The 17,190-nt window shown below is 34.9% G+C and overlaps 2 protein-coding genes across 2 annotated transcripts in view; one reads left to right on the forward strand and one right to left on the reverse strand.

The window, feature by feature from the left end:
• LOC107665992 (alpha-1-syntrophin-like) overlaps positions 1-17,190 on the reverse strand; it is a 28,049-nt gene that overhangs the window by 5,067 nt on the left and 5,792 nt on the right. Inside the window, exons 2-4 of the mRNA XM_016457083.1 lie at positions 13,371-13,556; positions 1,502-1,685; positions 265-459 (exon numbers count right to left, since the gene is read on the reverse strand). Coding sequence (XP_016312569.1) covers positions 265-459; positions 1,502-1,685; positions 13,371-13,556 — 565 coding nt within the window. The remainder of the gene's footprint in view (positions 1-264; positions 460-1,501; positions 1,686-13,370; positions 13,557-17,190) is intronic.
• LOC107665985 (toll-like receptor 13) overlaps positions 15,341-17,190 on the forward strand; it is a 2,994-nt gene continuing 1,144 nt past the window's right edge. Inside the window, exon 1 of the mRNA XM_016457077.1 lies at positions 15,341-17,182. Within this exon, the coding sequence (XP_016312563.1) occupies positions 15,341-17,182 (1,842 nt within the window). The remainder of the gene's footprint in view (positions 17,183-17,190) is intronic.

A 17,190-nucleotide genomic window follows, 5' to 3' on the forward strand; every position in this document is an offset into this window, starting at 1 on the left:
ATATGCTCTATGCGGGAAATGTTTGCCGTGCCTTCTTGTGCAAGTGCATGAATAAGGCGCACACACACACGTTCGAGCACATGTTCTCACATTCTGCCCCCTCATACACACATTCTTGTGGATTTTAGGATAACCCCACTCACTCACTCACACACACACACACACACACACACACACACACACACAGTCATCAGGCTCTGCTGCATCGTCTCATCTCGTCTCAGGTGTGTGTGTATGTGTATGTGTGTGTGTGTGTGTGTGTTTCTCACCTGCTCGATGATCCAGCCGATGTGCGTGACGTCCAGACTGGTCTGCAGGGCTTTGAGCTCAGCTTTAGCACTGCTCAGTAACGCTGCACTTCCGGTCTGGATGGCGTTATACCAGGTCTGAGCCATGGCGTGATCTTTAGCCCGCAGAAACACAGCCTTCTTCCTGTCTGACGACACCACCTCAAAATACCTCCAGAGACAGAAGAGCTGACTTTACACGGCAAGTCTCACTATGACCTCTCGTGGCATATTACCTTAATAAACACAGTACCATAATAATGGTAAACAGTCCTTCTGCCAACTAATAAAGTTCATTAGACAAACTGTAGGCTGTTTTAATGTTGAATGTGCTGACAGGTGTTTCATCTGATCAGAATCAATTAATTTTGTTATAGCTAAACTTCAAAAAATTACCAATATAAACAATATTATATTATATTATATTATATTATATTATATTATATTATATTATAAAGTTTGGGGTCACTAAGAATATTGAGTTGAAGGCATAAAGTATAATATAAAATAATTTTGTTATGGCTTTAAATATGGACCAATATAAAAAATTTAATTAAATTAAATTCAATTATAAAGCTTGGGGTCACTAAGAATATTGAGTTGAGGCCATGTTATGGCTTTAAATAATGGCCAATATTAAGTATGATATGATATGATATGATATGATATGATATGATATGATATGAAGCAGCACAACTGTTTGTAGAGTGATTTCTGAAGATCATGTGACACTGAAGACTGGAGTAACGATGCTGAAAATTCAGCTGCACATCACAGCAATAAAATACATTTTAACATATATTTACATAGAAAAAAAAAAACATTTTAAATTGGAAAAATATTTCAAAATTTTACTGTTTTTACTGTATTTTTGATCAAATAAATGCAGCCTTGGTGAGCAGAAAAGACTTTTAAAAACATTAAAAATCCTACCGACCCCAAACTTTTGATCGGAAGAATATAATATCTAATTTTATTATTATAAATCTATATAAATGTCTCTATTTTTTTCCAGTGCGTCAATGCACACTAAAGCTGTAAAAAAACTAAACATTGTAATGAACAAATGTAATGATAGATAACTATTTAGCGGTTTTGTAACCACCTGACATAGAACGTGTTTAATGTTTGAATTAGAAAAGCTGGAGTAAATCCTGATCTTTCAATATGAGCCTAATCAGATACAGATCTAAACACCACAGGTGTGTTTGTACCTGTCCTCTGTGTCCGGCGGGCACTGTTTGAGTGTCACGTGGCACATTCGGAGCGGGATGGTCTGGGTCTCTTTTAGCGCGGGGTCCGTCTGTTTCTGTGGGCTGGCTGGAGGAGAATCGAGCACCGGGGGTCCCGTCGTCGATCCGCCCTTAAAAAACGCCGACATCTCCTTAATATACTTCACTACCAAGAGAAAAAGAGACAGAGATGGGCATTATTCATACTGCTAATTTAAAGTGTTCCTGTCATGTTTAAATACAGCTCAGCACATGTCACTTTACTACCATCCTGATCAACTCTAGTTATGATTAGATTGGAACACTAGCATACTGCTTACTACATACTACACAGAAAACACTGAATACTGGCTTATGTTTTGCAAGAATAGTATGTGAAACAGTTTCATGCATCACACAACAACAAACATTTCAAATAATAAAAAATACAAACAACATAAAATACAATTTATAACAAATACAAATGATAAAAACAGATGTTTTTGTATTTGTAAACAATTTTTAATTTCAAATAAAAAATACAAACAATATAAAATACAATTTATAAAAAATACAAATAATAAAAAAAATTTTTTGTATTTTTAAACATTTATAATTTCAAATAAAAAATACAAACAATATAAAATACAATTTATAAAAAATACAAATAATAAAAAAAATTTTTTGTATTTTTAAACATTTATAATTTCAAATAAAAAATACAAACAATATAAAATACAATTTATAAAAAATACAAATAATAAAAATTGATTATTTTGTATTTTTAAACTTTTTTAATTAAAAAAATACAAACAATATAAAATACAATTTATAAAAAAATACAAATAATAAAAATTTATTTTTTTTGTATCTTTAAACATTTTTTTATTTCAAATAAAAAATACTAACAATATAAAACACAATTTATAAAAAATACAAATAATAAAAATAGATTTTTTTGTATTTTTAAACATTTTAATTTCAAATAAAAAATACAAAAAATATAAAATACAATTGATAAAAAATACAAATAATAAAAATTTATTTTTTTTGTATCTTTAAACATTTTTTAATTTCAAATAAAAAATTCAAACAATATAAAATACAATTTATAAAAAATACAAATAAAATTTATATTAAATATGACAGCATACATACAAACATATAAGAAATTAAATTAAATTAAAATCAAATTATATAGATTAAAATTGTATGAATTATACATCTCAATTACATTGAATTTATGAAAATTGACTAGATAAACCGATATTAAATAAAAATAAATGAATAAATTAATAATTTATTCATTCAGTCATTCATTAAACAAAATGTTGTAACAAACAGCAGCATTTAACTTAAAAAATGTTTTTTTTTTTTTTGGTTCATTGGTTTTGGTTCATTGGTACATTGCGCAATAAATTATTCACAAGAATAAATTTGAAATAGATCATGTTTATTGCATGGTTATTGCATCAGAAATATATTTTTTTGATGTATAAATAATATCAATTGATCTAGATTAGAAGACAGGACTTTTAAACAGAGTGTGTTTGATTATGGCATCAGCAATATCTTTTTCAATATATAAATGTCCATATATAAATTATTTCAATATAGAAAATTTCAATATATAAATTAGGTTGAGAGTATGAAAAGATACATTTATATTGAATGAATGAATGAATGAATGAATGAACCCAATGATTAAACTCCAAAATACAGTAAAAATAACAGCATTTAACAAAAAAAAAAAAAATCTATTCAGTGCTACATTCCGAAAGAAATAATTCACTAGATTGAATTTGATATAAAGTGTGTTTGATTATTGCATCAAATCTCAACTGTGAAGCTGCACATATTATCAGGCAACTGAAAAATTAAGTTAAGTTTGTATCAGTGCTACATTTAGTTCCTCAACAGTGCTACTAAACCACACACACACACACACACACACACACACAAACACTCTCTCTCTCACACACACACACACACACACACACACACATGATGGTATAAATAGAAGACGGCACTATGGAGGGCAGATGGAGTTTCACTGTAGAGGCTGAAGTGTGAAACACAGCCCTGTCTCGGTCCAAGCGAGTGATACCAGCGGAGAGGGGCTTCCTCAGCTCAGAATAGAGCTCGTCTCAGCGGTCAGCCGTTCACTAACACACTTCAGCTAGTCAGCACATGTAGCTGCGGACAAACACAACCGTCTTTCTCTCGCTCTATAAATACATTTACAGTAGTGAATGCAGCATCTCACACACACAGTCTGTTTTCACATGCTGCGTCTGAATTCCCCAGTCCTTCACCTGCTGACCACACACCCAGCAGAGTCAGCAGAAACAAAATCTTTACTTGTCACACAATTTCTGAAAGCAGAAGCACACACCAAATCTGCAAAACCATACACTAATTCTGGGCCTTTGACTCAGTTTTCAATTTCATAAACACGTTTTGTAAAACACAACATACAATTCTCTATGTAACACACAAAAATCTAACAGGAATTAATATTATGGCAAAGGTGTTTGCAAATGTTTGCTTTTGAGATGTGCTTGTGCTTCCTTTTGCAAGAGATGCGAGGCATTTTGCATTTTGTGTGTGCAATTATTTGATTTGTGTGTAAAGTTTTGAAAAAAAGAGGCAAAGTTTTGAAAAAGTGTGTAAGCAGTTGAAAAAAATGTTCCTGGTCTTATTGTGAATGATTCATCTGTGAAAAAAGTCACAAAGAAAAACACAAAATCAATCTTTTATCAAAATGTAACAGTTTTTAGACTAAACTGTTCAAAAGTTTGGGGTTGGTAAGATTTTTGTTATATTTGAAAGAAGGCTGCATAAAATATGTTGAAATGTAATGTATTCCTGTGATGCGCAGCTGAATTTTCAGCATCATTACTCCAGTCTTCAGTGTCACATGATCTTCAGAAATCATTCTAATATGCTGATTTGCTGCTCAAGAAACATTTATTATTATTAGTATCAATGTTGAAAACAGTTGTGCTGCTTCATATTTTTGTGGAAACATCTGTGATGCATTTTATTTTTTAGGATTGTTTCATGAATAAAAAGTAAAAGAAACAATAACAACATCATATGTCATACTGTCACTTTTGATCAATCTAATGCATCTTTGCTGGCTTAAAATACTTGTTTCTTTAAAAAAAATAAATCTTACTGATCACAAACTTTTGAACAGTAGTATAAACTCTTTTTCAAGTATGCAATGCTCACGTTACATAGTCCAATTGGTTACTAATAGATCAAAGTTTTTATAAACTTGTTTTAAGAAATGTAAGATTAAAGTTTGAAAATCTGACACTGACTTGAATAGAACGTTCAGCTTTAAAATATAACCAACAGCATTGATGACACCATTGCATACTGAATTGTGATTGGCCTTCGTTCTTGCATCTATTTAATCACATGCAAACAATGCAATGTTACAAACACACACTGAAACGGTCTCATCTTCTGCTCCTCGTTATTTCCATCCTTCTGTTGCTGATTTCTCATAATTCAAGTCTTCAGCGGTCACGCATCTCTTGCCAAACACGAATCACATCAACAAAAGACTCCCGTCAGAGCTTTAGATTAGAGGATTCTGGGGCTATTTATAGACGCAAGGATTTTGTTGCACAAAAGCCCTTCGGGACTGATACTAAATGGCCTTTGTGGAATTAAAATTGCCATGCGATGTGCATTTTTGTGAGGAAACGGTAAAGAGCAGAGCACAGGAGACTTATGAAGATCTCTGTGGATTTCTCACTGGATTTCAACTTTGTCTGAGATGTTTCTCCTATTATCTTAATGAAACACAGATTTGTCATCCAGTAAGAGTATAAAGCTATGAAATGAATACAGAGAGCAGCTCAGATCATTTGATGAGTCTTGCAGACTCTTGGCAAATTGGAAGCACATTTAGAGATCTCTTCTGAAACTCCAGAACAGGAAAAACAGGCGGAAAAACACAGCTAACCACAGCTGGGTTTAGCCCAAACCAAATGTTAGGATCCAGTCCAGTGCCAGATTCAACTGTGAAATAAAGCCATCTCTGCTTTAGTATGTGAATGCAAACACTTCTCGCTAGAGTCGCTAAACATAAATCTATTTGTGCATCATTGCATTATGAAACGTGTTAAGACTGCAATACCTTAATGTAAATAAATTCATGCATCTTAAAAAAAACACTTTTGATGTTTCCTTTAATATCTCGATTGTATCGCAGCAATGAGACAGAAGAGACATCTGATAAAAGTCTCATATTTGCCTGCAATCCAAAGTCAGAAATCTTAATATATGAGCTCAAACATTTCTCATCAAATGATCTGAGCTGCTCCACCATACTCTTACTACACGGTAAAAAAGTATTTTTGTAGTTGTAAATAAAGATTATTGGAGTATGTTTTATGACAAATTACTATTTCAATCTTTCAAATTCAAAATTTGAGATATAATTCAGTGTTTCTTGCCATTTCTATGTAAATAATTGTGAAATTTATTAGCAATTTCTGAGTGAAATTTTTGTTTTCAGTGTAGGTTCATGTTTTTTTTTTTTGAAAAATCACTTTTGAGATCTTTTTGAGTATCTCAATTGTTTCTCTTAAACAGCAATAAGACTGAATGGAGAGCAGACAAGACTTCTTCACTGTCTCACACATGTCTTCTCTAGCATTTCAGAAGAGATCTCAAACTGTGCTCAGATTTGTCACAATATGAGCTCAAACATCTCTCATTAAAGCGCTTTTTTTTTTTTTTTTCACTTTTTCAGTATTTCTTCAAAATTTCACGTCTAAATCAATGTGTTACATGTCACTTCTTTGTATTTAATTAAGAAAATTCTTCCAAAGGATTTTCTCCAAAGCATTTTTTAAACAAACATTTAAGACAACATTGATATTTTATATGAAACATAATTAAGTCTCCTGAGTATGGAAGCTGACATCTTAAAATTCAGACTTTTCTTTCTTCTGAAGTCAGAAATGCAAGATGTAAACTCAGAATTGACTAAAAATAAATTCAGAGAAAAGAGTCAAAATTGTGAGATGTAAACTCAGATGAATTAACAGATTTCCTCATAGAATTAACTCAGAATAGTGAGATATATAAACTCACAATTATGAGAAAAAAGTCAGAATTACGAGATATAATCAGAGAATTATGAGGAAAAAAGCCAGAACCGTGTGATATAAACTCAATATTGCAAGACTTAATCTTAGAATTCAGGAAAAAATTTAAAATCTGAAATTGTAAGACAAACTCAGAATTGTCATACATAAACTCAGAATTGTGATACATAAAATCACAATTACAAGAAAAAAGTCAGAACTGTGAGGTATAAACTTGCGATTCTGAAAAAAGAAAAAAGAAAAAGAATTGTGAAATAAAACGTCTCTACTATATTTCTAATTCTGTGATGGAAGCAAGCTTCCATACCTGAGATATGAAAGAGAAAGCAATGAAATATTCCACAAGTTTTTCTTTCTGAGTTGGTGAATCCAGTTACCTGAATAAAAACATCTAGTATAATGACACAGACTTTTGAGGGAAACTCTATCGCCCCCACGAATTCTTGAGATGCATTAACATCTGCATTCACACACTCACTTAAAGTCTTTCTGGGAAAAGAAACACAATATATAAATCTGTCTGCGCTGTCATTGCTCTATCGAAACGTGAGCATTCCTGCCCTTTGGGACACAAAGCGAGCATCCTTCAAGAGACTAGAGAGAGATTTTTCTAGCTGCTGACTTCGGCCGGTGGTTTCCAGGTGCTGAGACCCGGGTCGGGCGACACGGAGGCATGCAGTTGTTCTTGCTGCCTGACTGGACAAACACAAGAGTCCGGAGCCACGTCAAACACAACAGACCCCTACAGTCGAGCCCCTGCCCTCCGGTTGCCGTGGGAGCGTCTGGAATCCGTCTGATTGGCTACGTCGTGACTCCCGAAGCACACTGTGCCCGGAATGTCGCTCATCGCCTACACAGAAATGTTCCTGAAAACACACAAAACCACCGGACCAAACTGGTGCATGCACAGCGATCCCAAAAAAAGTATTTGCACACTTAAAAACACCTCAATGTCATTGCATTTCAAAATTAAGGGTATGAACAGTTTTTTCCAACTGCTTACACACAAAATCACACTCACACATGCACACACACACACACACACACACACACACACACACACACACACACACACACACACACACTCAGCAGAAACAAAATCTTTACTTGTCACACAATTTCTGAAAGCAGAAGCACACACCAAATCTGCAAAACCATGTGCTAATTCTGGGCCTTTGACTCTGTTTTCAATTTCATAAAACGCGTTTTGCAAAACACAACACACAATTCTCTATGTAACACATCAAAATCAAACAGGAATTAATATTATGGCAAAGGTGTTTGCAAATGTTTGCTTTTGAGATGTGTTTGTGATATTTTGAATGCAATGCTTCGTTTTGCAAGAGATGCGAGGCATTTTGTGCGTGCAATTCTTGCATTTGTGTGTAAAGTTTGTGTAAGTGTGTAAATGTGTGTAAGCAGTTGAAAAAAAACTGTAAAAGAGTGTGAGTGTGTTTCCATATTTAAACTGTTTAATATAAGCAGCGTGTGCTTGGATCAAGTAGCTAATGCATACTTACCATTTCATTAACATCTGAATAATCTGGAAAGAAACGCTTTCATCATCCCAGAAATACGGCACAATTTCTCCTTCTCACTGAAAGCCGTAAAAACAGCTGGAAGTGCTTATGATTTTAATTTGGTTAAGTGCAACTATTCAATTTGGCCACAAGTATGAAGATCTGACCTGGAATGAAGTCATGCGTTCAGTTTGCGTCTCTGCACAGCCGCAGGGTGGAGGATCTCAGCATTTGACAAGCGATATGTTCAGAATAGCATGCTATTTTTGTAGTATACTGTATACAGTTTGTGAATATTACACATGCATGGAATACTTGGATGATATGCATTCGCCAAAATGTTTAGCACATGCTCACAGCATACTGCATCCCACAATGCAATGCATTTGATTTGATTTTCTCACTTTTAATTGCATTAAAAATGCAAAATAATGGACGTCAAGTGCATTAAACATATATTACTGTATAAGAGTTAAATATTGTTCTATATAATCATATACTATTAGAGTAAACAGTATGCTAGCAATTCACTCTGAATATAATACACACTTACACTATACTGTTCAAAAGTCTGCGGTCAGTAAGATTAAGTATTGTTTTAGAAATAAGTCTCTTCTGCTCACCAAGACTGCATTTATTTGATCAAAAATACATCAGAAATTGTGAAATATTATTACAATTTAAAATAACTGTTTTCTATGTGAATATCTGTTAAACTGTAATTTATTTCTGTGATGCGCAGCTGAATTTTCAGCATCATTACTCCCGTCTTCAGTGTCACATGATCTTCAGAAATCATTCTAATATGCTGATTTGCTGCTCAAGAAACATTTCTGATTATTATCAATGTTGAAAACAGTTGCTACGTATTTTGATACATTTTCTTCCAGGGTTCTTTGAGAAATAGGAAATTCAAAAGAACAGCATTTATCTGAAATATGTCTTTACTGTCACTTTTGATCAATTTAATAATTAAAGTATTATTTTCTGACCCCAAACTTTTGAACATTCGTAAATGTTCTTGTGTTTAACATTCAACAAATAGACGTTTGACATGATAACATAAATTGATAGAGTGAAAATTATATTTGCAGTATATTAAATATGAAACATTCTTATTGGCTGTGATTTTGTCAAGCATGCAGCATTTACATTTTTTTTTTTACAACAGAACAGAAGCATGACTTAACATTGGAAGCATGTCGTGTCACGTCTGGTTTGGACATGGTGTTAACATGTGGAATCAGAAGGATTCGGTTTACTTTCGTCTTTAAATCAGGCGAGAGATTGCAGAAGTTTCACAATGATTCTGCACAGAAAGGATCCTTCACTGATCCTTCCTTCTCAGCTAGACAAGAACTCAAACCCACATATTCTCCCATGAATGATGAATTTTATAGCCAGTAAATTTGGAGCAGCTGAAGGTCACAAACCTTCATGCTTGATTTGTTTGATTCAAATGTCACAGGAGAAAATCCTCCCACTCTCAACAAGAACGACAGACAGAAAGACAGAATAGTGTCAGAGAAATCAACACAACAGGCCCAGTAAACCTGATCAGACGTTAAATGTGTGTGTCTGAGAGATTATTCTCCACATCCACAGTATTATCCAGTACGAACGAATCAAGCAGGACTGAATGCCTCAGTGGTGAAGCAGATGTAATGGCTGATGTGTGAGGAAAGCTGAAGGAGGCAGAACCAAACATACAGAAAGCTCACTAAGCAGAAGAGAGTAAATCCCTGTGATAGAAACCACTGTAAGAGTCTGAGCTGCTCGTGTGTGTGTGTGTGTGTGTGTGTGTGAGTGTGAGTGTGTGTGAGAGAGAGCGTGCGTGTGTGTGTGAGAGCGAGTGTGTGTGTGTGAGAGCGAGTGTGTGTGTGTGAGAGCGAGTGTGTGTGTGTGAGAGCGAGTGTGTGTGTGTGAGAGCGAGTGTGTGTGTGTGAGAGCGAGTGTGTGTGTGTGAGAGCGAGTGTGTGTGTGTGAGAGCGAGTGTGTGTGTGTGAGAGCGAGTGTGTGTGTGTGAGAGCGAGTGTGTGTGTGTGAGAGCGAGTGTGTGTGTGTGAGAGCGAGTGTGTGTGTGTGAGAGCGAGTGTGTGTGTGTGAGAGCGAGTGTGTGTGTGTGAGAGCGAGTGTGTGTGTGTGAGAGCGAGTGTGTGTGTGTGAGAGCGAGTGTGTGTGTGTGAGAGCGAGTGTGTGTGTGTGAGAGCGAGTGTGTGTGTGTGAGAGCGAGTGTGTGTGTGTGAGAGCGAGTGTGTGTGTGTGAGAGCGAGTGTGTGTGTGTGAGAGCGAGTGTGTGTGTGTGAGAGCGAGTGTGTGTGTGTGAGAGCGAGTGTGTGTGTGTGAGAGCGAGTGTGTGTGTGTGAGAGCGAGTGTGTGTGTGTGAGAGCGAGTGTGTGTGTGTGAGAGCGAGTGTGTGTGTGTGAGAGCGAGTGTGTGTGTGTGAGAGCGAGTGTGTGTGTGTGAGAGCGAGTGTGTGTGTGTGAGAGCGAGTGTGTGTGTGTGAGAGCGAGTGTGTGTGTGTGAGAGCGAGTGTGTGTGTGTGAGAGCGAGTGTGTGTGTGTGAGAGCGAGTGTGTGTGTGTGAGAGAGAGCGTGCGTGTGTGTGTGATGATGAGCCTCTGAAAAATCAAGCCTTTTGCGCCCAAGCATGGTGGGAAAAGCTACAATGATAACGTCAATTTTTATGCTTCCAATCGTTCCTGTTGTGACTCTCCTGCTGCCCGTCTGTCTCTAACTCACAGATTTAGGATCATTAAGTGAGAATTACAGAAGAAAATGAGACAAAGTGCCAAGTGTTGTAGATATAATTTTCTTCTTTAATATTCACCAAATATACTACCTATAAGTCAGATCAGAATCCATATTGTCTTTCAAAGTATAATCATGAAATTGACAAAAATCAACAAAATAAGCTGTAATTGTGAATGGTGACTGTACAATTTAGTCTGCATTTAATTTGTGTACTTCTTAATGAAAAACAGCTATAAAATAAAACTACAAAAATTCCACTTATTTAGCTCATCTATTAGGTAACATTACTATTTTCAAATAATTAATTTATTAATTTATTTATTTATTGCACTTTAATTTTAGTTCATGTTTAAGTAACTTTGTTTTTATTCGTTTTTTTTAAATATGTCTATAGTTTTTATCAATTTTATTTATTAGTTTTAGTTATTTAAAGACTTTAAGTTACACTAAATGAAACCAATGTTAACAAATACAATATTTGATTGTAATAATGTATTAGTAAATATTAAACATAACATTAACTACGATTAATAAATGCTTGTTCATGTGAGTATTAATAAACGCTTGTTCAATAAAGTGTTGCTCATGTTAACTAATATAGTTAACTAATGCTAACAAATGAAACCTTATTGTAAAGTGTTACCTAATTATTTAAGTATTGATTTTGTTTTCTAAGTTGCTTTGGATAAAAGTGTCTGCTAAATGCATAAATGTAAATTATTAATGTAAATGTAATTATTAATTATAATTATCCTTCTAACCTTATTGCCAAATTGTTTTCTTTTTTGTTTCATAAACCTAACCAAATTATGTAAGCTTTGTACATAAACGTATATTTAAAACAATATAAAATATGTAAATATTTTGTCTGAAAAACAAAACAGAAATATTAGGAAAAATATTTTTGAAGCACACAGCCTAATGTGCATCATTTGCTCTTCATTTTCTTGTACTATTGTGCTAAACAAAAAAAAGCTTTCTGTGATTGTAGTATTAAAAAAAAGCAATATGAAACTGTCAAAACATCCAGTCCAAAAATCTCTGAAGGCACATCTCATCGTAATCATGAATTCTGAACTCATAAGTGGGACCTGAGAGCATCATTACATGCAAACCCTGTTCACTCCTGCATCATTGGCGCTTAAGAGCCTTCTTAAAGGGGCTAAAATGCTGATATGGCATTACGGGGATCTCACACACACGTGCAGGCTCATAAAAAACTATACAGCCCATCTTCCATTATGGACTCCATCAAGCCTTTTAAAGATATGCATTAATGTAATTATCTTTCACTGATATACTCATGCTCAGTTTTAGTTCCAAACACTTGTGCGTAGTTATTAAGTCTGATGGTTTCCCATCTGAACACTTCATGTCAAAACGGTTGCTGACCCATGCACTAAAAGAAAGAGAGAGTGGAAACAGTGTGCAAACTAAAAAAGGAAAGCTAGTCAATGCCAGCTCTACACTCTTACAAATCTTTACTGGCATCAATGGTTCTATGAACAACTTTAAACATCCATGGAACCTTTCAAATGCAGAAAAGGTTCTTTATAGTCGAAAAAGGTTCTTTAGATTTTTAAAATGTTCTTCAAAATGGTTCTTTTAGGAACTGTTCACTGAAAGGTTCCTTTGGGAACCAAAAATGGTTCTTCTATGGCATCCCTGCAAAAACACCCTTTTGGAACCTTTATTTTTAAGAGTGTAATGCTGTAAAAGGCTTGAAGTGAGCGAGTGGGTCAAGCTCCAAAATGACAAAAATACCATTAAAATATCATATAAGTGGTTAATATGATTCTATATTCAAAGTCTGATAGATTTTTGCTAATATTTAGAATGAGATTTTATTTTCATATTTTTTCATTAAATAGGTATAGATAGTTTTTATTTATTATTTGTAGTTTATTTGTAGTTATTTTAGTACTTCAAGTTAAACTAAACAAAAATGAGAATTGTTGCTTTGGAAACTACTATAGCTGTACTCAAATCAGTTTATATATATATATATATATATTTCACTTAATGTTTTTTTTCCACATCAAGTAACACAAATATTAAATATTTAATTAAATATGTAGTTTTTATTTTCAGTTTTTTATTTTTAGTTATTTTAGTACTTCAAGTTAAACTAAAACGTGAACTATTTGTTCATGATTCAGACGTTCAGGACAGTTACAGTAGGTTTGATCCTTCATGATTTCCAGCACATAATGAGTTAAATTTGGGTCTGTTCCTCAAACTAATGTACTGTATGACTTCAGAAGAGAAACATGCATGATGTTTGTCATTCCAGAGCTTTTTTTTGTCATTCCAGAGCTTGACAGCCCACTGTTATTATATGTAAAAGAATGATCAGGATTATTAACATAAACATTCACCTTTTGTGTTCCAAGAACCAAAACCAGTAAAAAAAAAATCATTTTTGGCTGATATATTCCTTAAAGTCAAACAATCCGCTCCGTCTTACCTTCCAGAATGACCTCCTTGCCAGTTTTCTTCAGGGCCTGAACAGCCTCGTCATGAGTGGCCTCTCTGAGGTCGTAGCTGTTCACGGACAGAATCGCATCGCCCACGTAAAGAGCCTCCGTCTGGTCCGCCGCCAGTCCTTTGAAGATCTTTGAGATCAGGATGGGCATCTTATTCTCCTTACCACCTGTTAACACAAAATACATTTGCACATGTGGTAAATGGCATTACATTACACACTAAGCTAACTGAAAACACAAAGATGAATGTTTAAAATGACCATCATATGTGACCCTAGACCACAAAACCAGTCATAAGGGTACATTTTTCAAAATTGAGATTTATACATCATCTGAAAGCTGAATAAATAATCTTTCCATTGATATATGGTTTGTTAGGATTGGATACAATCTGGAATCTGAGGGTGCAAAAAAAATCTAAATATTGAGAAAATCATCTTTAAAGTTGTCCAAATGAAGTTCTTAGCAATGCATATTACTAATCAAAAATTAAGTTTGAATATATTTACGGTAGGAAATGTACAAAATATCTTCATGGAACATGATCTTTACTTAATGTCCTAATGATTTTTGGCATAAAAGAAAAATCGATAATTTTGACCCATACAATGTATTTTTGGCTATTGCTACAAATATACCCCAGCGACTTAAGACTGGTTTTGTGCTCCAGGGTCACATATAATGAAAAAAACTATGCGATGTGCAATTTAAAAGATATATTTGAGAAGTTATTTTGTTTGTCGATAAATTTCTGTACCAAGTTTTTATTTTTACACATACTGCCTCTCCTAACGCAGTAAGAAAGCCTCTGCTGACTAACCGGTCTTTTTTTAAATCATGTGATGCAAAGAAGAACAATCTGTGGTGTTGAAATCATGAAGAAGCCTGCAAACACGTAGATAGTACGGCAGTGACGTCACATCCTTCAAAGTTCAGCATTAAAACAGAGGGAACTACTCAAATAGCCTCTTCCTCTAAAACTGTTCTAGCTCTCTGATATACTAGGTTGCATGTCATGCTGCTACTGAGAAATATAGACAAACAAGGTAGGGGTCTCTTTCTTATATTTGTAATACTAGATCAAACTAGTGGCAAAGTGCTCTTAAGACATGGTATGCCAATCTAATTGCACAAAAACAAATATTTCAGTGAGATAATTAAATTATGAGTTAACTTAAAAATGTTTACAATTGATCAAATTGCATTTTACATTTTTACAAAAAAAATACAATTAGCTTACAATATATCCAACTTAATTAGTTTTAATTGCAAATTAAACATAAAACACGACAGGGTTTCTGCAGGTTTAATGAAGTTACATTTAGAACTGTAAGACCTTTTTAAAACCAAGTAAAGAAAATTTAAGGAACATATTGTGTTGTATTATTTCTCAGAAAACAAGACTTCATATCTTCATTATGGATGTCAAGTAAATGTTTTTGATTTAAGGATGTTTAGAAAGTTGTACTGTATTAGAAAACAAGATAAAAAAAAATAACATGCAACATGTAATGCCATGACTTTATGAATTTAATACTTTCTGCTCTGATTAAGACCTTTTTAGGGCCTTAGTTTATGGAAAGGCGAATAAAGACTTTTTAAGACCCGCAGAAACCCTGTATAATTATCAGTTATGGTAACAAATTGGTATTTTTGTTGACTTTCATGCATAATTTTCACACTATCCTGAATCTGTAAGAGCTTTTGCAAATCACAAGACGTTAGACAAGTGGTCATATTAAAATGTTAAAGAATAGTGTGTTTTCAAACAAAAAATGTGTCTTACAGGGGAAGATCGAGGCGCTGTCTGAGACAACCAATCAAGACTGAGAAATAAAGAAGTCTATTCCTATTTTAAGGTCTTGTACACGGCTCATTATCTCCCTTCGAAATCATTGCAGACTTTTTTTTTTCAGATTTCACACTGCAAGTAAAGGGTGAAAACATCAAAATGAGGCAAAGCTCTGCATTTCTCTTTGTTTTGAACTGTTGCGTCCTCACAACCCTGACCGATGGCTTTTCTTTAAGTAACTGCACCATTTATTTCCCCTTTGAATACTCTGGCCATCTGAAGGTGCTGTGCAACAGGATGGGCTACAGGAAAACACCTTCACCGTTACCCCACAACACTGTCAATCTGGATATTTCCTACAATGCCATCCATCAGATCGCTGAATGGGATTTCATCAGACTTTCAAATCTGATCATTTTAAACATATCTCACAACAGGATATATGAAATACACGCCAATGCATTGAGTGACCTAACAAACCTGGAAGAGCTCAACCTGTCCCACAATAAAATCAAAACGGTGACCACAAATCTGCTCAACGGTCTTGCAAATCTGACGTATTTAAGACTCGACTCGAATTATATAGAGACGATTGAAAACCAGTCACTTGCGACACTTTCGAATTTGAGGCTCGTAAACTTTACCAATAACAAGTTAAAGCACATTTTCAAACTCCATCCTCTTCTTCAAGTACCACATCTGGAGGAACTTTACTTGGGAAAGAACGGCTTCAGAGTTTTCAACTCAAGCGACATCCCATCGGCATTCTTTGGTGTGAAAAAGTTGGATCTGTCGATGAATCCCTTAGTGTTCAAGATGGCGGAAAACATCTTTCCTGATCTTGAGTACTTGGACTTGTCAACCTGCTTCCAGACCGATACTTCCGATTGGTTTATTCTAGACAAGGTGTTCCTGAACACAGTTAAGACTCTCAACCTCAGTAGGAATCACACTGAAGAAAACCAGCTAGGTTATATAATGCAGAATTTCCCTTCTGTGACCTGGATGGCACTGGATGGTCTGAAGGGGTTCAAGGTGGAGAAGCTTTTACAGAAGGCGTGTTCTCCTAGTCTGAGGGGTCTCCACTTGGAGGACAACCAACTTTCTGTACTTACCGATCGCATGTTTAGACCGTGTGCACTTTTGAATGAGTTGCACCTAAGAAACAACAGAGTATCGAGAATCTATAAGTCGTCATTCGATCATCTAGTCAACTTGACAGAGTTACGAATACAAAAGAACCTTCTGACGCAACTGAACGACACTCTTCAGGTTCTCCCCAAATTACGGGTCCTCGATCTTCATCTCAACAGCATTGAAAATCTTGACTGCTCTGATTTTGCGAATCTGACGCAGTTAAGGCAACTCTATTTGCACAAGAACCAAATTGTGACAATCAAGGCATGTGTATTTAAGGATTTAGGAAATCTCAAAGAGCTCATTTTGAGCAGCAATCGTATGTTAACGGTCAGTGGCACCTTTACATATGGCCCCCAAAACTTACAATACCTGGATTTGAATAACAATAAGTTGAGTGCCATCCAAAGTCACTCTTTTAAAGCTTTGGATTCCCTTCGGACCTTGCATGTCGCAGATAGCCAAATATTAAATATCTATCCATATGCTTTTGCAGGACTGATAAATTTAACAGACTTGCATCTTGCATCTAACAAAATCACAGAAAGAACTCTAGAAAACCATGCTGTGTTCGATGGTACGCCTAACCTACAGAGTATAGATCTGAGTTGCAATTACATCTCATACGAGAGTCAAGAGGAGCTACAAAGTCCACCATTCATGCTGTTAACTGAACTGAGAGTTTTGAAGATTAACAGTCAACGTCGAGGCTTAAACTACATCCCTTCGAACTTCCTGAAAGGTCTCAAAAACTTGCAAGTCTTTTATGCTGGGAACCTTAATGTCAAGAATTTACATGTGGACACATTTAGTTGCACTCCCAAGCTTACTTACTTGGATTTGACAAGTAATAATCTTGCGAACAGGAATGC

Source organism: Sinocyclocheilus anshuiensis, unplaced genomic scaffold, assembly GCF_001515605.1.
Source record: "Sinocyclocheilus anshuiensis isolate Anshui unplaced genomic scaffold, SAMN03320099.WGS_v1.1 scaffold447, whole genome shotgun sequence".
NCBI classification, from domain to species: Eukaryota; Metazoa; Chordata; class Actinopteri; order Cypriniformes; family Cyprinidae; genus Sinocyclocheilus; species Sinocyclocheilus anshuiensis.